This window comes from Melanerpes formicivorus, unplaced genomic scaffold (genome assembly GCF_026170545.1).
Source record: "Melanerpes formicivorus ecotype bairdi unplaced genomic scaffold, bMelFor1.0.p_v2 SCAF_2, whole genome shotgun sequence".
Classification (NCBI taxonomy): Eukaryota; Metazoa; Chordata; class Aves; order Piciformes; family Picidae; genus Melanerpes; species Melanerpes formicivorus.
Window position 1 is genome coordinate 4,136,635 of NW_027142354.1, and position 21,347 is coordinate 4,157,981.

The 21,347-nt window shown below is 48.0% G+C and overlaps 1 protein-coding gene across 1 annotated transcript in view; it reads right to left on the reverse strand.

Annotated features, from left to right (window-relative positions):
* The window catches only part of GABRR1 (gamma-aminobutyric acid type A receptor subunit rho1), a 47,978-nt gene that overhangs the window by 6,965 nt on the left and 19,666 nt on the right, over nt 1–21,347 (reverse strand). The window contains exons 2-6 of the mRNA XM_068147191.1: nt 14,800–14,853; nt 12,315–12,421; nt 10,144–10,211; nt 6,202–6,425; nt 439–521 (exon numbers count right to left, since the gene is read on the reverse strand). Coding sequence (XP_068003292.1) covers nt 439–521; nt 6,202–6,425; nt 10,144–10,211; nt 12,315–12,421; nt 14,800–14,853 — 536 coding nt within the window. The remainder of the gene's footprint in view (nt 1–438; nt 522–6,201; nt 6,426–10,143; nt 10,212–12,314; nt 12,422–14,799; nt 14,854–21,347) is intronic.

The window sequence follows — 21,347 nt, forward strand, 5'->3', positions numbered from 1 at the left end:
TCTCAGATAAGTATAAGAAAGATAAGAGAGAGGTGATTAATGTCACTGCCTCACCGTGGTGCACACGAAGGGCACAGGGCCATTCATTTGTGTTTGAAGGCACCTAGGTAAGCAAGTGTCCTGGAGACTGCTGAGCCACAGGCAAGTGCCCTGTGGATGAGGTGGCAGCAGGGCAGCCTGGCTGGCTTTCAGGACACAGGCAAGCCAGTACTCACAGCTGGTTTTTAGAAGCACTTAGTTGTGGCAAACACCACCTGATTCTAGTGACAAACTGCAGGCAGGGAGGTTTTCTGAGCACTGAGGTTTGCTGACTTTGATTAGAGCTCCCATGAATGCAGCAGCAGCTTAAATATCAGTATACTTATTGATACAAATAAGCACAGTTTGGGTGCCCAGGAAGTGCCACCTTTGGCTCCTCTACCCCTCTGCTTTACTTACAGCTTTCAATCTCCAGGGAACAAGTCTGCGTATCCAGGGGGAAGCGGCTAAAATCCATATTGCACATTGCCGTTACTGTAACTCTGGGAACAACAAAAACAGCTCCATCAACACCTTGTCTTCACAGAATCACCAAGGTTGGAAGAGACCTCAAAGATCATCAAGTCCAACCTGTCACCACAGACCTCAGGACTAGACCATGGCACCAAGTGCCACGTCCAATCTCCTCTTGAACACCTCCAGGGACGGTGACTCCACCACCTCCCTGGGCTCCTCCAATGGCTAACAACTCTCTCTGTGAAGAACCTTCTCCTCACCTCAAGCCTAAACTTCCCCTGGTGCAGCTTGAGACTGTGTCCTCTTGTTCTGGTGCTGGTTGCTTGAGAGAAGAGACCAACCTCTTCCTGGCTACAACCACCTTTCAGGTAGTTGTAGACAGCAATGAGGTCTCTCCTGAGCCTCCTCTTCTCCAGGCTAAACAATCCCAGCTCCCTCAGCCTCTCCTCATAGGGCTTGTGCTCAAGGCCTCTCCCCAGCCTTGTTGCCCTTCTCTGGACACATTCAAGTGTCTCAATGTCCTTCTTAAACTGAGTACTGGACCCAGTACTCAAGGTGTGGACTAACCACTTCTGGTGTAACTGGAAAATGGCAAAGCAGTACATTTGGGGTTGTGGTGGTTTAGGCTGGGGGCTGGCCCAGATGACACTGCACAGACCACACCTGGGAGGTCCCAAGGGGTGGGCCCAGCCCAAGGGGTGGTCACAGGAAACCAGGTATTTCATTCCCATAATGCCCTGCTCCCCTATAAAATGTCCATGGGGGGTCTTTACTTCCTCTTTCATCCCCAGCTGCAGCCTAGGTAAAATGGCGTGAGCTGCCTCCCTTGGGCCTGCCCAGGCCCAAGGCTGGGTTGGGAGGGGGGAGGAAAGAGCCCTGGGGGTTTGGGTGTACCCCAGGTGGGGATGGGATGTTCTTGGGTATGTTGTGGGGTTTCTCTCTTTGTCATGGTGCTTGTGGTTCTCTGTAAACCTTTCATTGTTTTTTTTTTTAAATTGTTTTTCTATTTAAACTTTCCATCACTTTTGCAATCCCTTTGTCTGAGTTGTTATTTCTGCCCGTGGTGGGGAGGGGATCTGCCCCAACCCATTACAGGGGTTTATTAACTAACTATCTGGCCCATTACAGTCCACTGAAAATAAATACCTTCTGTTCAGCTAAAGCCATTCCATGTCGGTTAAGCCATCAAACCAGTGTTAGAAAAGATGACCAGAAAGTCAGGACGCTACAAATTGCTACTGGGTGGCAAAAATATTGGAGGAGTAAATGGCAAGGGCAGAGAAGGAAATTCTTCCTTTTTTGACCACCAGCACATGTCTCTCTGCAGAGCCCTGGGGCTTTTTAGTCTGGAGAAAAGACTGAGAGGAGACTTAATAAATGTTTATAAATATCTGAGGGCTGGGTGTCAGGAGGGAAGGGACAGGCTCTGCTCACTTGAACCCTGTGATAGGACAGGGGGTAATGGATATAAACTCCAGCACAGGAGGTTCCACCTCAACATGAGGAGGAACGTCTTCACTGTGAGGGTCACAGAGCACTGGAAGAGGCTGCCCAGAGAGGCTGTGGAGTCTCCTTCTCTGGAGCCATTCAAGACCCATCTGGATGTGTTCCTGTGTGACCTCTGCTAGATTCTATGGTCCTGCTCTGGCAGGGGACTTGGACTCAATGATCTTCAGAGGTCCCTTCTAACCCCTAACATCCTCTGATCTGTGCTTTCAGTGGATGATTTGTATGATAAAATAATTCATATTTATCAAAGCCATCCGAGTGCTATGAGGGATGCAGGTAGTTTTCTCTGCAAGCCATGAATTTCCTGCTACTCAATGAGAAGCTGGTGAAGAGACATGGCCATCAGCCACCAGAGGGCACAGGCAGTGCCTCAAATTACTGCTGGAACTGGCATGCAGCAGGGAGCACTACAATGCTCTGCCCATCACTCAAAAGCTCTGGTCTTGCTCTAGTCTGATTATCTCACTTCTAATAGCATCATTTTGTGTTTGCACTGGAAGCATCCATAAATCTTGACACAATGGGCCTGAGCTCTAGGGAAGCAAATGAAAATAAAAGTATAATGAGGAAGGAATTAATGAGTTATAGGAGAGCTAATGATACACAGACATTTGTCACATAATGATCTAACCACAATGCTGTCCCTTATGTTAGTAGTCCTTCTGCTAAGGTTGCTCTCCTATCTGCATTTAGCCTTTGAGGGAAAGTGCTTGGATTAGATTTGTTGTTTAGCTGCCAGCAAGGTCTACAGTGGACTCCAAGAGAAGAGAAGACAGAGCCTGGCAAAGAGTCTTAAAAAGGCAGACACAAGGAAAAATATGAGCTACATGCAGAAGCAGGCAGGCAGGAGCGGCTCAGTTGCCCTTAAGGGGAGCCCAATGTTCATATCAGCACTCAGAAAGCACTGCAGAAAATAAGGAATTGGTCAAATTGCTGTTCAAAATGTTCATCACCGTTTTACATGAGACAATTGTTCAAGCACATGGCCATGTGTGGCCAGGTCTGTGTAGTTTGGCATTTGTCTGTTCCCACATGGAACAGACATGGTTTAGACAACCCCAAATGCTTGCAATGCAGATGATTGGTATCCTGCAGCTAAGTGGAAGAGTATACATAGAATACATAGAATATGCATAGAATATACATAGAATAAACCAGGTTGGAAGAGACCTTCAAGATCATCGCGTCCAACCCTTCAACTAATCCAACCCACCTAAAAACTAACCCATGCAACCAAGCACCCCATCAAGTATCCCTCTGAACACATCCAATGATGGTGACTCCATCACCTCCTCAGGCAGCCCATTCCAATGGGCAATCACTCTCTCTGTATAGAACTTCTTCCTAACATCCAACCTAAACCTCCCCTGGTGCAGCCTGAGACTGTGTCCTCTTGTTCTGGTACTGGGTGCCTGGGAGAAGAGACCAACCTCTGCCTGTCTACAACCTCCCTTCAGGTAGTTGTAGAGAGCAATAAGGTCACCCCTGAGTCTCCTCTTCCCCAGGCTAAGCAGCCCCAGATCCCTCAGTCTCTCCTCACAGGGCTTGTGTTCCAAACCCCTCACCAACTTCATTGCCCTCTCTGGACTTGTTCCAGCAAGTCAACATCCTTCCTAAACTGAGGGGCCCAGAACTGGACACAGGACTCGAGGTGTGGCCTAACCAGTGCAGTGTACAGGGGCAGAATGACCTCCCTGCTCCTGCTGGCCACACTGTTCTTGATGCAGGCCAGGATGCCATTGGCCCTCCTGGCTGCCTGGGCACACTGCAGGCTCATGTTCAGCCTATGTAGGTGTCCATGCTGCAGCTGAACATTAGATTATTTTATTGTCCTTTTTTTTTGTCACACTAAGGACCTGAGCAAACTTTGCAGAGGGCTAAGGGACACCTGAACCTTGCCAAATATGCTGACTGAAGAAAAAGCCTTTGAGAACAAGAAAGCAGCCACTACTCAGGCTGTGAATTCCAAAGAACCATAAGATTAAAATATCAGAAAATAAGAAAATTTTGGTCAAATTGATACCACACAGTGAGTCAAGAATTTCTTTGCTTGCCCTCCTTTCATAAAATCATAAAGGACCTCAGCAGGCTGAGGTATCATAGTATCATAGTACCAGTCTGGGTTGGAAGGGACCACAAGGATCATCTAGTTCCAACCCCCCTGCCATGGGCAGGGACACCCCACACTACATCAGCCTGGCCAGAGCTTCATCCAGCCTGGGCTTAAACACCTCCAGGGACGGGGCCTCAACCACCTCCCTGGACAACCCATTCCAGGGCTTCACCACTCTCATGGGGAAGAATTTCCTCCTCACATCCAGCCTGAATCTCCCCACCTCCAGCTTCATTCCATTCCCCCTAGTCCTGTCACTCCCTGAGATCCTGACAAGTCCCTCCCCAGCCTTCCTGTAGGCCCCCTTCAGATACTGGAAGGCCACAATTAGGTCACCTCAGAGCCTTCTCTTCTGCAGACTGAACAGCCCCAACTCCTTCAGTCTGTCCTCATAGGAGAGGTGCTCCAGCCCTCTGATCATCCTCGTGGCCCTTCTCTGGACACCTCCCAGCACCTCCATATCCCTCTTGTAATAGGGGCTCCAGAACTGGACACAGTGACCTCCTTCCCTCGTGGGAGACTCATATCTACCTCTGCTACTCCTAAATTCACTGAGTATCATGTCTTTTAAGACCTCCACAGCCTGCTCAGGCAATGTGTTTCCCAACCTATCATTAGTTAAATCTAGGCCTCTTGCCTGACCTCCTATCAGTCAGATTTTCCTTCTGTTTTGTCCTTCAGAATACAAGATACATCATCTGATGCTTGGTATATTTATCATGGATTTTGCTATCTCGTAGCTTTGGAGGTTATGTCAACATTCTTGCATCAGAACATTGTAGAGTAATTTCCTCTCCACTAGGTTTTTGTGGGTGATTTGGCAATGCTTGTTTTCTAACGGCGTGGAGCTGCAGCCAATTAAAATAGAAGCACTGGTTTTAGTTTCTTTTGGACACTGCCAGATGCTCCTCACTAAGCATCTCCAAGTATGGTTTAATAATGTTCAAACTTAGGTCAGCAATGTTCCTCTCAAAGCTGATTGAGCAGCTGGAAAGTAAGGAAGAAAGCCAGAGCTGGGATCACTGATCAAACTGTAGGGGAAAAAAAGCAGTGTTTACCCAAAATATGCCCTTCAAAGAGCTTTCATGTGTTTCCCATGAAATTTGAGCAAAAAGCAGGAAGAGCTGAAGTCAAGTGTTTGGGTTGCCCTAGCCATACATGTGAGTCACCAGGAGCTGCTTACCCTTGCTCTGAAGCTTGTTACTTCCTATGCTGAAGGATGCTCCACCTGTTTTGTTACTGATCATAAAGCTAAGGTTGCTCTTGGTATAATTTCTTCCTCTTTCAAATTACCAACAAGAATAGACATTGCACATTTTGCTAGGCCCAGAGACTTTGTTGTATAGTGAAGAGGACAACTGTAGCTGCTCTGGATTTCTGTTTATTACCAGACATTGTCCTCTTCCTTGCATTGTGTCTTGCATCTTCAGCAGTGCCCAGTAGGGATAACAGCCTGCTGGTTCCAGGTCTGCCACATCTGGCCACAGCTTCCCAACAGCGGGAGCAGAGCCTAACCACACACACAAGGTGAAGGGATACTGGTGGAGCCAGCAGAGCTGACATAGAAATTGTCTTCCTGCAACAGGCACTTAGTGAACTTACAGCGGGACTCATGTGCCAATGCTTAGTCTGCACATTCATTCTTTGGTGTGTTTTGGGCTTGTTTTCCTCAGTATGAAGTCATGCAAAAACATAACAACAACAATAATAAAGAATGGAATGGAATGGAATGGAATGGAATGGAATGGAATGGAATGGAATGGAATGGAATGGAATGGAATGGAATGGAATGGAATGGAATGGAATGGAATAGAATAGAATAGAATAGAATAGAATAGAATAGAATAGAATAGAATAGAATAGAATAGAATAGAATAGACCAGACCAGGTTGGAAGAGACCTTCAAGATCATCGTGTCCAACCCATCATCCAACACCACCCAACCAACTAAACCATGCAACCAAGCACCCTGTCAAGTCTCCTCCTGAACACCTCCAGTGATGTTGACTCCACCACCTACGGTAACAATATCACTCTTCCTTCCCCACCACTAGTAGTGTCTCACTGATTGAATGCAGATTTACCTGAGGCTATAAAGCACCTTCCCATCTGGCTGGACCCGCAGCATGACGTTGTCTGTGGTAGTGTCGTGGATGAAGGAACGCTTGGAATGGACAAAGAACATGTCTGGGACCCAGATCTTCTTCACCAGCCTGCCATCAAAGGTCATGCTTTGATTGTTGGTGCTGGGGAAGGACAGCCTCTCATCTTTCCAGTAGTGCCTCAGATAAAGCGTCATGGTGAAATCCTGAAGAAACAAACTTGTGTCACAACTTCCCCCTCGCTGACATAGCAGTGGTTTCTCCCCTCTGGGCCAAGCCACAAGCTGTAAAGCACCATTCCTGAAGGCACTTCCACTCCCTGAGCCGAAGGGAGCATGGCCAGCTAAAGCTTGTTTATTCCTCAGATCAGATTGACTTACTGGGTGGAGGAATAAGAGGCCATCCAGGTGGTGAATCCACCTCTGAAATGCAAATGTTGCATTTTGATATCTGAGAGACCCTCCAGGGACCAAAAGGCAGGCATGCCAAGGTAGTAGTGGGTGAAGAGTGCTGCTCCCCACTTAATCCTTCAGCCATATGATGCTGCTCTCTGGAGCCAACAGTGAAGGAGCATTTGCTTCTTGTGCTGACCCCCATGCTTGCTGCAGCAGCTGCCTTCCCCGAGGCAGCTGGAAGAGCACACTGCAACGGGAGCTCTTCCTACAGCACAGCACTAAGATCCTTTTGACTTAGTATTTGACCACAATGGGAGGTTTTGATATTCTCCTCATTTGTTGTACTCTTAGATTCAAGGCATGCTGCTTCCCTTTGAGCTCTGTTGTATTTGGAGACAGACTCCAGAGGCATGTCCACCTGGGCTTGCTTTTCTTCCTTATTTCAGAGGAAGTGCTCTCACAGAAGCAATTATAAGCATGGGATCTTTGAGTGCACCATCATTTATTGCACATAAACTCAGGGAAGTGTCTAAGACTGACCAGTCTGCCCTGGTGTCAAGGCTAGTAGAAGTCAGATGAGTTTGGGGTGGTTTTGTGGTGGTTTTTTGTTTAATTACTTGACATTTGAAATTTTTTTTCACATTTTCCAACCATTTTGGGATGTGAGGCTTTCTGCAGTCTTTTCCCAGTAGAAGTAATTTGGTAGTTGAAGCCTGTGCTATTATTGCACTACAGGCCTATCACAGAATACATCCAGTTGGAAGAGATCTTAAAGATCATCAGTCCAACCTCGACCCAGCACTGAAGGGTCAACACTAAACCATGTCCCTAAGTGCCAGCTCCACATGAACAGCTCCAGGGATGGTGACTGCACCACTGCCATTGGCAAGACCATCCCAAAGTTTGAGAACCCTTTCAGTATCATAGTATCAGTCAGGGTTGGAAGGGACCACAAGGATCATCTAGTTCCAACCCCCCTGCCATGGCCAGGGACACCCCACACTAGATTAGGCTGGCCAGAGCCTCATCCAGCCTGGGCTTAAACACCTCCAGAGACGGGGCCTCAACCACCTCCCTGGACAACACATTCCAGGGCTTCACCACTCTCATGGGGAAGAACTTCCTCCTCACATCTAGCCTGAATCTCCCCACCTCCAGTTTAATTCCATTCCCCCTAGTCCTATCACTACCTGAGATCCTGAGAAGACCCTCCCCAGCCTTCCTGTAGGCCCCCTTCAGATACTGGGAGGCCACAATGAGGTCACCTTGGAGCCTTCTCTTCTCCAGACTGAAAAAGTATTTCATAACACCCAGCCTAAACCTCCCTTGGCACAGCCTGTAACCATTTCCTCTAGTCTTGTTGCTTGACACCAAGGAGAAAAGACTGCCCTCTCCTCACTCCAACCTCCGTTCAGGTAGTTGTAGAGAGTAATGAGGTCTCCCCTCAGCCTCCTCTTCTCCAGACTGACAACCCCCAGGCATCCCTCAGATGCTCCTCATCAGCCATGTGCTCCAGGCCCTTCATGAGCCTCATTCCCCTTCTCTGGACATGCTCCAGCACCTCAATAGCCTTCCTGTAGTGAGGGGCCCAGAACTGAACACAGTTCTCGAGGTATGGCCTCACCAGTGCTAAGTACAGGGGGATGATCACTTCCCTGTTCCTGCTGGCCACCTGGCCATAGTTTCTACTGCAAGTCAGGATGCCATTGGCTTCCTTGGCCACCTGGGCACAATGCTGATACATATTCAGGCAACTGTCAACCAGTACCCCCAGGTCCCTTCCCAATTGAATTCTTGGAAATGCTTTATATTGCACCTAGCTGAAGCTTCCAAAGCCAGAGAACATGCAATTTGTTCATTTTTATTCTATCCATTTTCTAGTGCTCTTTAACATCTCTCCCCCTTGTGTTCAAACTTAAGGAAGATCATCCTGGGAAGCGTTTTATACAGGCTCCTGTGTGTTAATGTGTTCTTAAAACAGTAATAAATTGGGGCCTGCTGTGAAAGCTTCAGATGTTTTTGACACATTTGTTGAAAAAGCAAAACATTTTAACAAATATTCTGCACTAGGCTGTGATTTTTTTCCCCCTTCCTCTTGCAAAGTAAAATCTGAGCTGCTGAGAGGCTCTGGGGATGCTCTGACAGGGTAGGTCTAACAAGCTCTGGGTTTTGAAAGGGTGAATAAAGTTGGTGTAAGTCTTGCAATGTACATGCAGGGCCATTTCCTGTTCCCTCCCTGTACTGCTGGTGTCCTGCTTAGGCTGTTGTTTATATGTCAAGTAGGCATGTAAAATCCTTCCACTAAAAACCTCCTGCAGAAATCATACCTTACTTTCAGCAGCATTCTAAGATAAAAGCCTCTGCAGCAAACATCAAGACCAAAATCTGCACTTTGAGGGTGTTTGAAGACTGACCATTTTCACATTATTAATTGCATGGCAGGAAAAGAAGGACAGAGACTCAGTAAGGAATTTTGCCTGTACAGAGCACCAGCATTAGTCCTCTGTGCCCCTGAAATCCTCCTTCAGCCTGAGCATGAATCATAGGGTTGAATGCATGTTGTTGGGTGTGTTTGTATGGTTTGACACCATTATCATAGAATCATAGAATCAATAAGGTTGGAAAAGACTTCAAAGATCATCAAGTCCAACCTGCCACCCAACACCTCATGACTACTAAACCATGGCACCAAGCGCCACATCCAATCCCTTTTTTAATGCCTCCAGGGACAGTGACTCCACCACCTCCCTGGGCAGCACATTGCAATGGCCAATCACTCTCTTTCTGTGAAGAACTTTCTCCTCACCTCCAGCCTAAACTTCCCCTGGCACAGATTGAGACTGTGTCCTCTTGTTCTGGTGCTGGCTGCTTGGGAGAAGAGACCAATCCCCTCCTGGCTACAAGCTCCTTTCAGGTGAAGCTGCAGGAAGAACTGGCAGAGCCTTATGCTGGTTCCCAGCACGCTGCCCATGTGCCAAAGGAAAAGTCTGTAGAAATTTCTCCCCTCCAAGCTTGAGTAGGATTTACCAGTCTGAACCAGTGCTGCTCTCAGGATGGCTACATGACTTCGGCTTGGGAGCTAGCTGGCCCCTGACCTAGCCAAAGTGACACTTTCTCTGCAGTATATCAAAATGCCTTAAACCCTTAAACCCAACACATTCATTGGTCTCCTCGGAGCTTTTAAACATGCTACTGCTTCTTAAGCAAATCTAAAGAACTCAGATACTTCAGAACAGCCTTGGCAGTGCTGTATCCTTTTCTCCAGGAGTACAGGAAATGTCAGATCTCTTCCTTCTGCTTCAAGGGACATGAAATGCTAGCATGAGGTCAGTAGAAGTAACTGTTGGCAGATTCAGATCAAACCTGAATCTGCTTCCCAGAGCCTGTGGAGTGTCTGTCCTTGGAGGTATTCAAACCCCACAGACACAAATCTGTGCAGCCTGCTCTAGCTGGCCCTTCTTTCAGCAGTGGTTTGGGATAGATATGCTCTAGAAGTCCCATCTGACATTAGCCCTTGTGTGGCTCTTACCATGTCCACCTCGGAAATGCTGTCCAGACTTTCAACTTGGACATCCACCCCAACAGGAATTGCAGGGCCTGGGAGGGGAAAAAAAGTCCAAAGTTGATAAAGTATAAACCTGGTTAGACAAAGTAATCCTCTGGCTTCCATGTCTTGGAGATAAAAATACATGCTCACGCAGGAAAAGAAACAGCAGCAAGCCAATCGTAACTGGCAGCAACTGGAACTCATAACAAGATCCCTCTAATAATAATCAAAGTCAGCAATGACCCTGACCTATTACTGACTTGCTCTCTTTGTTATGTCATTCTATGTGTGCCTCTTCAAAATGTTAAAGACAGTTGTAATTGGTTTTAGCTCTAGCACTCCAGTCCAGGGCTCACAAGACAGACGCCCAGCAGTGCGTTCGTGCGTACAGAATATCACAGAGTCACAGAAACATTCAGGTTGGAAAAGACCCTAAGGATCACCAAGTCCAACCTAGAACCCTACTCTACAAGGCTCACCCCTAAACCATATCTCCAAGCACTACATCCAAACAACCTTTAAACACATCCAGGGTTGGTGACTCAACCACCTCCCTGGGCAGCACATTCCAATGCCTGACTACTCTTGCCCTGAAAAAAATGTTCCTAATGTCTGGTCTAAACCTACCCAGCTGCAGCCTGAGGCCACTCCCTCTTGTTCTATCACTAATTACCTGTGAGGAGAGACCAGCAGCAGCCTCTACACAACATCTTTTCAGGTAGTTGTAGGCACGGATGAGGTTTCCCCTCAGCCTCCCCTTTCCCAAACTAACCATCCCCAGCTCCTTCAGTCACTCTTCTTTAGGTTTATTCTCCAGGCCCTTCCCCAGTTCAGTTGCTCTCCCCTGTACTCACTTTAATAATAATAATAATAATAATAATAATAATAATAATAATAATAATAATAAAACCCAACAACAACAGGTTGGAAGAGACCTTCAAGATCATTGTGTCCGACCCATCAACCAATCCAACCCACCTAAACAACTAACCCATGGCACCGAGCACCCCATCAAGTCTCCTCCTGAACACCTCCAGTGATGGTGACTCCACCACCTCCCTGGGCAGCACATTCCAATGGGCAATCACTCTCTCTGTATAGAATTTCTTCCTAACATCCAACCTAAACCTCCCCTGGTGCAGCCTGAGACTGTGTCCTCTTGTTCTGGTACTGGGTGCCTGGGAGAAGAGACCAACATCCGCCTGTCTACAACTTCCCTTCAGGTAGTTGCAGAGAGCAATAAGGTCACCTCTGAGTCTCCTCAACATCTCAACATCTCTCACAGCTGAGGGAATGTGAACATGTGAACATTATTCTGAATGTTTCCCTCCCTTCTGCTCCCCTCTCAAGGCTACTAACATCCCCGAGAGCTACTCTGTGTCTTTGGCTTTCACATTACTCAGTGCTCAGCTGTGGAAAACAGCAGGGTGATGGGAGGGGATGCACTGCAGGACACAGGCATGCGCTGCTGATCCTGGGGCTCCCGAGGAAAAAGGTCTGGCTGTGACCTCATGTAATAGGAATTTCAACCTTTTTTCCCCTCCTCCAGGCTTTGGCTAGCCCCTCATGTACCTCTGGCAACTACCATGCGGCAGATCTGTCAGGACAAATGATGCTCACATTAGCAGACTGCTGTGAAACTGAAACCTTTTTAAATTAATTGAGTACGCTGGTATTTGGTGTATTGAGCATTTAGCAATAAAAATCTTTTTTCCATCAGAGTATAAAATGGTATCCTGGATTTGAATGACCATCTGTCAGCCAGAAAGGGTAGATAAATTACAGCGTGCTCTAATCCGATAGGGCTGAAAGGAAAGCGTGCACTCCCTCCATTGCCCTGGAAGCTTAGCCTGCTCTAGCACACAGCCACAAAACTGTGTTTTGGTGTGTTTGCAGGTTTTTGTCAGGATAAAGTGTCACTGACTGCTAGGAGTATGGCACTGCCTGTAATCACATTTCCATGCCTTTGACTCTACTGTTTCACTGCACCCTTATCATCTCCAAACACGCCATGAAGTCACAACACAAACTAACAAACACTAGAGGCAGGAAAGGCTCTGCTTGTTGGTCTGCTTCTCAACCCAAATACATGTTGTGGTATAAAGAGGTGACAGTGTAAACCAGGAACAATGACAAATGTGCTTGTTCCATACCTCCAAAACCCGGTCTCATGCTGAAGTCGTGGTCGTCTATTCGCAGCAGCTGCTCTGACTTTGTCAGGGGAGATTTGGTGATGTCAGGGCTTCGTTTTAGAATTGGGCTGAAGAGAGAAGCACAGCTGTGAGCCCTGAGCAGTGCCTCTGAGAAGTACATGCCTTCTTTGCTGGTCTATTCCATTCTATTCAATTCCATCCCATCCCATCCCATCCCATCCCATCCCATCCCATTCCGTTCCATCCTATTCTGTTCCATTCCATCCCATTCTATCCCATCCCATCCCATCCCATCCCATCCCATCCCATCCCATCCCATCCCATCCCATCCCATCCCATTCTATTCTATTCTATTCTATTCTATTCTATTCTATTCTATTCTATTCTACTCCATCCCATTCTGTTCCATTCTGTTCCATTCCATCCTATTCTGTTCCATTCCATTCCATTCCATCCCATCCCGTTCCATCCTATTCTGTTCCATTCCATCCCATTCTATCCCATCCCATGCCATCCTATCCTATCCTATCCTATCCCATCCCATCCCATTCTATTCTATCCCATCCCATCCTATTCTATTCTATTCCATCCCATTCTATTCCATTCTGTTCCACTCCATCCTATTCCGTTCCATTCCATCCCATTCTGTACCATGCCATTCCATCCCATCCTATCCCATCCTATCCTTTCCTAGCCTATCCCATTCCATTCTATTCTATTCTATTCTATTCTATTCTATTCTATTCTATTCTATTCTATTCTATTCTATTCTATTCTATTCTATTCTATTCTATTCTATTCTATTCTATTCTATCCCCCTTTAAACCATTCACCCTTTAGACCATAAACATTCAATTGCTTGCAGTGCTTGGCAGCTACAATAATTACTCATGCATCCAAAATACAGTGTAGGCATCTGTGATCATTCTGGCACTGAGGAAACTTTTGTTGGGAGACTTTCTGTCTTCATAAGAGTCTCTCTACTTATAGTACAGTATGGAGACAATCTTTCAGAAGCATGGTCTGGAGGAACAGTGTGTGTGGATAAATGGATAAATAAAAACAAAGGGAGGCATTTCTGACATTGAGTTATGATGGCAGGAGAAGCCAGGAATTAGGGGAACAATATATCAAGCAAACTACTTGATGGTGCCCAGAAGCAAAATAGAAACAGGTTGGAAACCAGGTCAGGAGGCAGGCCATCCCTTAACCTGGGATAAAATTATGAGCTCCTGCCCCAGATTTCTAACAAGGTAAAAAAATGAGCATTAAAGACCTGGGAGGACTCTGAGCATTAAAGAGCCTTGGAGTGTCATTCCAGAAACTGAGTTGCATGAAATACTGGGCCAAGCATGCTCTGCTCCTCCTCCTCAGCCAAGGCACAAGGTGCTGTTCAGTGCCCCAGTGCTTTGGCCAGGAAGGTGGTGTCAGCAGCTGCCTGGTTGCTTCAGCATGCAGGTGAAGCCTTGCTGCCCTCAGAGCCAGCTGCATGCCAGCCGCTTGGATGGCAGAGAGGCTCAGAAACAGAAGGAAAGGTTTTGCTACTTCTCAGTTTGAGAAAAGGTGGCATGCTCAGAGAGTCACTTGCCTGAACATACACATGACAAATCAGAAATAGATGACAGCAAAGCAGGACAACAGTAACTTGATGAAGAATATCTTCATGAGATGGAGCTGCTCCTAAAGGAGGCTGCTCAGCTGTGCTGTGCTTTTGGCAGAGTCGTGGGTAGCTGTACCATGAGAAGCTAATCTAACAGTCTCCTGACAGACAAGCTGTGTTATCAGTGACTCCTCTCTCAAACTCTGAGTTTTACCTGGGCTATGCAGTATCTTAGAAAGATGCTCAGTTTTATAACTCCTAGGGCTGGCAAGTCATCTACCTCCAGTAGTGAGTTCTAGCCATGAATTATCTCTCTCAGGAATTTTGAGAGGTGGCCCTTTAGATTTAATTCAACCTCTGAGAGACCTGTGGCATTGGGAACATGCACTGGGGAAGGTCTATAGCTGCCTGAGGTGGGGCAGGTAGCAATACTAGCACGTCAGCAGAAGAACTTGCAGCATTTGTGAGCAGTCTTGGCCCAGCTCAGCAGAAGGAATGCCCAGAGGAAAGGTGCTCACTCACACCGTGTTCGTGGTACAACCCAGGCATCAGTGTAACTAGAATGTGGCAAATGGCCATGGTATCACACCTCACCTCCACGAGGGTGTGTTGTAGAATCATCAAATCATAGACTGCTCTGGGCCAGAAGGGATCTCCAGAGGTCCTCTAGCCTGACCTCCCCACAGTCAGCAGGGACATCCCCAACTAGATCAGGTGATGTAGCTTTCTCTGTGGCCCATTGGGTCCTGCTAGTAGCATGTCTCCTACCTACACACAACTGGCACACTCCACTGGTGTCCCCTTCCCCTGCCACAGCCTCAGCGTGGCTGTAGGAGCGTGGCTGCAGGGCTGGCTCGGCAGCAGCCTCAGGAGGGTTTCACCTACCTGCCTTGCTTGTGCGCCTCGCCGTGGGCCTCCCGTCTCTGGCGCTGCGGCCGGCTGCATGGGAAAGGCAGGAAAAGGGAGAGCTGAGAGAGGTGGTCATGGATGGGGGGGTGTGTGTGTGACACACTGAATCACTGCCCTGGGGCTTTTCAGTCTGGAGAAGAGAAGACTGAGAGGGGATCTGAAAAATGTTTATAAATATCTGAGGGCTGGGTGTCAAGAGGGAGGGGACAGGCTCTTCTCCATTGCACCCTGTGACAGTACAAGAGGTAATGGATATAAACTACAGCACAGGAGGTTCCACCTCACCATGAGGAGGAACTTCACTGGGAGGGTCACAGAGCACTGGAACAGGCTCCCCAGAGAGGTTGTGGAGTCTTCTTCTCTGGAGCCTTTCAAGACCCATCTGGATGTGTTCCTGTGTGATCTGTGCTAGATTCTATGGTCCTGCTCCTGTAGGGAGCCTGGATTCAATGATCTTCAGAGGTCCTTTCCAAGCCCTAACATCCTGTGATCCTGTGATCCCACAGTGTCACCTTCTGTCACATTTCTCTGCAAAATGGCTCTTACCTTTTTAATTATTTTTTTTTAACCATTTTACCAAAGGCCAGTGTCAGGCTGGGCATGGCAGTGGGTGCAAGGGAGGAGGTGTTGAGGGCTTGCATCCAGGACAGGGCAAAAGGAGGGGAGGGGTGATTTTGCTAAGGTGGGATGCCTCTGGTTTTGACTGCCTGGCAAAGGACCCAGGTGGGCAGCTCCCCTCCCTCCTCCTGTAGCCACGGCCAGCACTGTCTGGAGCTCTGGAGAGAGGCCAGGCAGTCCATGGACAACTGCCAGTGGGGAGCACAGGCATTACAGAATCACACAGAATCACAGAATTGTCAGGGTTGGAAGGGACCCCAAGGGTCATCTACTTCCAACCCCCTGCCATGGGCAGGGACACTTTCCACTAGACCAGGTTGCCCAGATCCACATCCAGCCTGGCCTTAAAAACATCCAGAAATGAGGCTTCACCACCTCCAAGAAATTTATAGGGTGGTTCATGCCACTGAGTTGAGGTAATTTGTGTGTAACTGAGCAAAGAAGGGGAGTCGAGTGGCCTCATCAAATGTCAGTGGGGTGACCCCAAAAGGCAGCTTTGCTGTCCCACTGAGAATGCCTGGGGCTGCTCCCAGAAGTCCTTGGCATCCTGTGGGCAATGAGAGAGGATGGCAGCCCAGAAGGGAGGTGGGTGGGCAGTGATCCTGTCATAGAATCATAGAATCAACAAGGTTGGAAAAGACCTCAAAGATCATCAGGTCCAACCTGCCACCCAACACCTAATGACTACTAGACCATGGCACCAAGTGCCACATCCAATCCCCTCTTGAACACCTCCAGGGACAGTGACTCCACCACCTCCCTGGGCAGCCCATTCCAATGGCTAACAACTCATCCCTCTCTGCCTCCAGAGAGAGTTGAGTCTCTACTCACCACAGTCAGCTGAGTATTTTCTTGAGAAAGGGAGAAAAAAAGATTAAAAGCTATTTGTCTCTCATTTCATCCTGTCTCCCAGCTGGCTGTCAAGATAGCTCCTCTCAGGTGTTTGGCCATTATTTTATCATTAAAGGAAAGAATATTGCTTTTAGCAAGCTTGAGCAAAAGTAACATTTTAAACATTTCATAGTTCTAACTCATCTTTAATTACAAGCTGAAAACCCCCAGCTTCTCTCTGTAGTAAACACTAACTCTAATAAACTCTACTAATGAGGCTTTTTTGTCTGTTAATGTACATTTCAAATCTCTCCATAGAGATTTGTAGCAGCAAAGCTTATTGTAACAAGTATCATCAAGTATCATCACCCAAGCACCATTTTCCATTTGGTTAAAGGTGGCTGAACCCCAGGCTTTGCAGAAGTTTTTTCCCCTGGGCTGGGAGGTCTCTGCAAACCAATAGTGTTGGAGGGAAATTCAGCTTTCTGCTGCCACAAAGAACAGACAACATCACACTGCCCAGACTAGGGGTGAACACACTGGGCAATGTCACCCTCTCACAGTCTCACAGTATCACAGTATAACTAAGGTTGGAAGAGACCTTGAGGATCATCAAGTCCAACCTGTCACCACAGACCTCATGACTAGACCATGGCACCAAGTGCCACGTCCAATCCCCTCTTGAACACCTCCAGGGATGGTGACTCCACCATCTCCCTGGGCAGCACATTCCAATGACGAACGACTCAGTGAAGAACTTTCTCCTAACCTCGAGTCTAAACCTCCCCTGGCACAGCCTGAGACTGTGTCCTCTTGTTCTGGTGCTGGTTGCCTGGGAGAAGAGACCAACCCCTTCCTGGCTACAACCACCTTTCAGGTAGTTGTAGAGGGCAATGAGGTCACCCCTGATCCTCCTCCAGGCTAAACAATCCCAGCTCTCTCAGCCTCTCCTCATGGGGCTTGTGCTGAAGGCCTCTCAGATGTGGTCTACCTGGACTTCAGCAAGGCCTTTGACACCATCCCCCACAGTAAACTGCTGTCTAAGCTGTCAGCTCGTGGCTTGGACTGCAACACTCTGTGTTGGGTTAGGAACTGACTGGAGGGCTGAGCCCAGAGAGTGGTGGTGAATGGTGCCACATCCAGCTGGTGGCCAGTCACCAGTGGAGTCCCCCAGGGATCAGTGCTGGGCCCCAGCCTCTTTAACATCTTCATTGATGATCTGGATGAGGGGGTCGAGTCAGTCATCAGCAAGTTTGCAGATGACACCAAGTCAGGAGCAGATGTTAGTCAGTTAGAGGGCGGAAAGGCTCTGCAGAGGGACCTCGACCGACTGGACAGATGGGCAGAGTCCAATGGGATGGCATTTAACAAATCCAAGTGCTGAGTGCTGCACTTTGGCCACAGCAACCCCATGCAGAGCTACAGGCTGGGGTCAGAGTGGCTGGAGAGCTCCCAAACAGAGAGGGACCTGGGGGTGCTGATTGACAGTCTCACTCTGAAGCAATGCACTGGCTGAGTGGGATTGGTTTTCCCCCCTCCCCCCGCCTCCTCCTCTGCCCTTTGTTTCCCAGAGGAGGGCTGGGAATAAGCCCAAAGGCAGAGCACTCTTCGGTGGAGCCTTGGGGCATGCAGCATCATTGCTATTGCAAGAAGCAGCTTCTTTGAGATTGGTGGGACCTGAGCATCACACAGCAAAAAGCACTTTCTGGACTCTTCTGCCTTGTTGATATGCCCTTGGGCTGCTGCTGACGTGTCGCTCACTGCTGCCTGCTTCTCATCTGCTGGCTGTCAGGAAGTAATTTCACATGTTTTGGGGATAAGCAGATTCTGACAACAAGCTGACCTACTTACATGACTTTAAATTGCCCTAGTAAACTCTTGGCTGTTCAGGAATAATGCTGGTGTTCAAACAGGGATGAAGCAGACATGGTCTTGCAATTTCTAATTTTCATTTCTCTTTGTACAGCTTATCTAATGCTTTATGTTAGCCCTGGTCCTATCATGCCTATGAAGAGAGCCTTGAAGACATGGCCATCAAGGGTTCTTGGGCAAATCTTCCCCATCATCTGCCCCCAGCACCCCCAGATAGTTCCTCTTATTCCTTCCAGGTGATTCTTCACTGCCTCTAAACTACACTTTATTATCTTATCATAAATCAGCATAAACTGCCCCCCATGCTCCAGCCACCACAGGGGCCTGTGCTCACTTGTGCTTTGATTCAGCTCCTTCTGTTTGCCAGTCCAATTCCCCTAGTAACAGCCCTGAGGTTACTGAGCTCACTCCACTTTCCTGCTTCCCCCTGTGGCAGCAAAACATTTTTATCTGCTGCAAATCATTCCCCAGCTGCTGCAGTTTGAAGCCCCATTTCTTTCTACTCAATAAATAGCTTTTCTGGCCCCAGTTCCTGGGGAGTGCTCTGCTGGCTAAGTGATCAATGGCAACTCATCACAAGACCCCATTAGCCTGTCCACCCAGGCTGCGAATCGATGGCAAACCACAACAGCTTCCCCTCACACTTCTGCTGTCCCTGAGCGTTCGTGTCAGACAGCAGCACTCAGGAGATTCAGTCCAGACCATGCTCACAGATTGCTCAGCACAACTGTTTGCCACCACATCGACGCAGTGTGACAGTATTGGTCCTGCCCTCACTGGGGTGACAGGCTGTATTTAAAACTAACAAATAACTCCTGAGGTAAAATGTGCTGGGGAACAAATTTTCTTCCTCACCAATTGTCAATAGTTACCTCCTAACAGTTACAGTGCTGAAAGCCATTTCGTGGCTCATGAAGCTTACTGGGACACTTTGTGTAAAGCCAACAGCTAAAGCAGAGTGGTCTTTAGGCACAGTGCTGCCTCTGTGTTGTGAGAGTAGCTCTCAGGCTTCTGATGGCAGCTGGTGTAATGCAACATCTCCAAAGTCATCATTTGAGGAACCAGGCTCTTGCATTTGAGGAACCAGGGAGGTGGTGGAGTCACCACCACTGGAAGGGTTTAAAAAGAGACTGGATGAGGCACTTAGTGCCATGGTTTAGTTGATTAGATGGTGTTGGGTGATAGGTTGGACTCAATGATCTCAAAGGTCTTTTCCAACCTGGTTAATTCTGTCATTCCCCAAGATCCCCCCACTGCTTCAAGGGATCATGAAATCACAGAATCACAGAACCATAGAACTGTTAGGTTTGGAAGGGACCTCAAGGATCATCTAGTTGCAATCCCCTGCCACGGGCAGGGACACTTTCCACTAAATCAGTTTGCCCAGAGCCACATCCAGCCTGGCCTTAAAAACCTCCAGGGATGAGGTTTCTACCACCTCCCTGGGCAACCTGTTCCAGTGTCTCACCACCCTCAAGGTGAAGAACTTCTTCCTAACATCTAATCTAAATCTCCCCTCCTCTAGCTTGGATCCATTGCCCCTAGTTGTATCACTAGCCCACAGCCTAAAAAGTCCCTCACCAGGTTTCTTGTAAGCCCCCTTCAGATATTGGAGTGCCACAATAAGGTCTCCTCAGAGGCTTAGGCTTCCTGGAGGCTAAGACTTCCTGGAGGTGAGGATGAATGAGGTGACTGAAGCTTAGGATAGCCAGGGGAAAAGAAACAAAACAAGCAACCAGCCAAACCCCACAGCAAAATCAGATTTTCATCACTCTTGCTACAGGCACCAGGGGGAAAAGAAATTACTCTTAAAAACAAACAAAAGAAAAGCCTGAGGTTTACTGTGGCACAGTGCCTCCAATACAGCAGAAAGGGCTGCAAGGATAGGGGTAACCATGGATGATTTTCAGAAGAGACAGTCCAGCCAAGACACCTGAGGGTCCCAGCAGGCATTTCCAACGCTCAGCTTTACAGGATGTGTGCTGAGGGGCGTCAGGTCCACGCTTGTAGCATAACTTGCACCATAAACTTGTCCACACTTGTACCATAAACCCCACACTATTCTTATTCTTTGAAATAAGAACTTTTGGAAGCAAGCATGAAAAAATGAGAGAGAAGTCATTACTCATCTTGGAATTCCAGCTTGTAATTACTTATGCAGCATAGATTTCCCACTTATAAATCGTATTCTCTTTCTCTGCAGTAGACAATAGACTTATTTTGGAGACAGGCTGAGAGAGTGGGGGCTGTTCAGTCTGCAGAAGAGAAGGCTCTGAGGACACCTTATTGTGGCCTTCCAGTATCTGAAGGGGGCCTACAGGAAGGCTGGGGAGGGACTTTTTAGGGTGTGGGTAGTGATAGGACTAGGGGGAATGGAGCAAAACTAGAAGTGTGTAGATTCAGAATGGATGCTAGGAAGTAGTTCTTTCCCATGAGGGTGGTGAGACACTGGAACAGGTTGTCCAGGGGGGTGATAGAAACCTCATCCCTGGAGGTTTTTAAGGCCAGGCTGGATGTGGTTCTGAGCAACCTGATGTTGCTCCCCATGGCAGGGGAGTTGGAACTGGATGATCCTGGAGGTCCCTTCTAGCCCTGACAATTCTATGACTCTATGATTTTATACTCTTACTAGGATAATCTCGTTAGGATCTGAGAACATTTCTTCCTTGAAGTGTTTAGATCAAGATACAGTTTCTGTTCTGCAGGAATTTTCCTCAAGAGAAAAGCAAAACCAAGTTGCTGAAGTAATGGAGCCAGATTGACCCAGGTTGAGGCAGATCCTCCCTTGCCTCCCACTGGGGCAGAAAAACTTCCTCCCCTGCACCCCAGGAAGGTTAATGGTGGAACAGACACCCACCTGCAGCCTGTGGAGGACTCCTTGCTGGAGCAGGTGGTTACCTGAAGGAGGCCATGACCCTGTGGGAAGCTTGTGCTAGAATGGGGTCCTGGCAAAACCTGTGGACCTTTGGAGAGAGCTGCCCATGCAGGAGCTGATTTGCTGCAAGGACTTGTGACCCTGTGAGGAACCCATGCTGGAGCAGTCTGTTCCTGAAGGAATGCACACCACAGAAGGGTTTCATAAAGAACTGTAGCCCATGGGAAGGACTTAGGTTGCAGAATTTTGTGGAGGATTGTCTCTGTGGGAAGGGCCCCATCTGAAACTGGGGAAAAGTGTGAGGAGACCTCCCTCTGAGGAGGAAGGA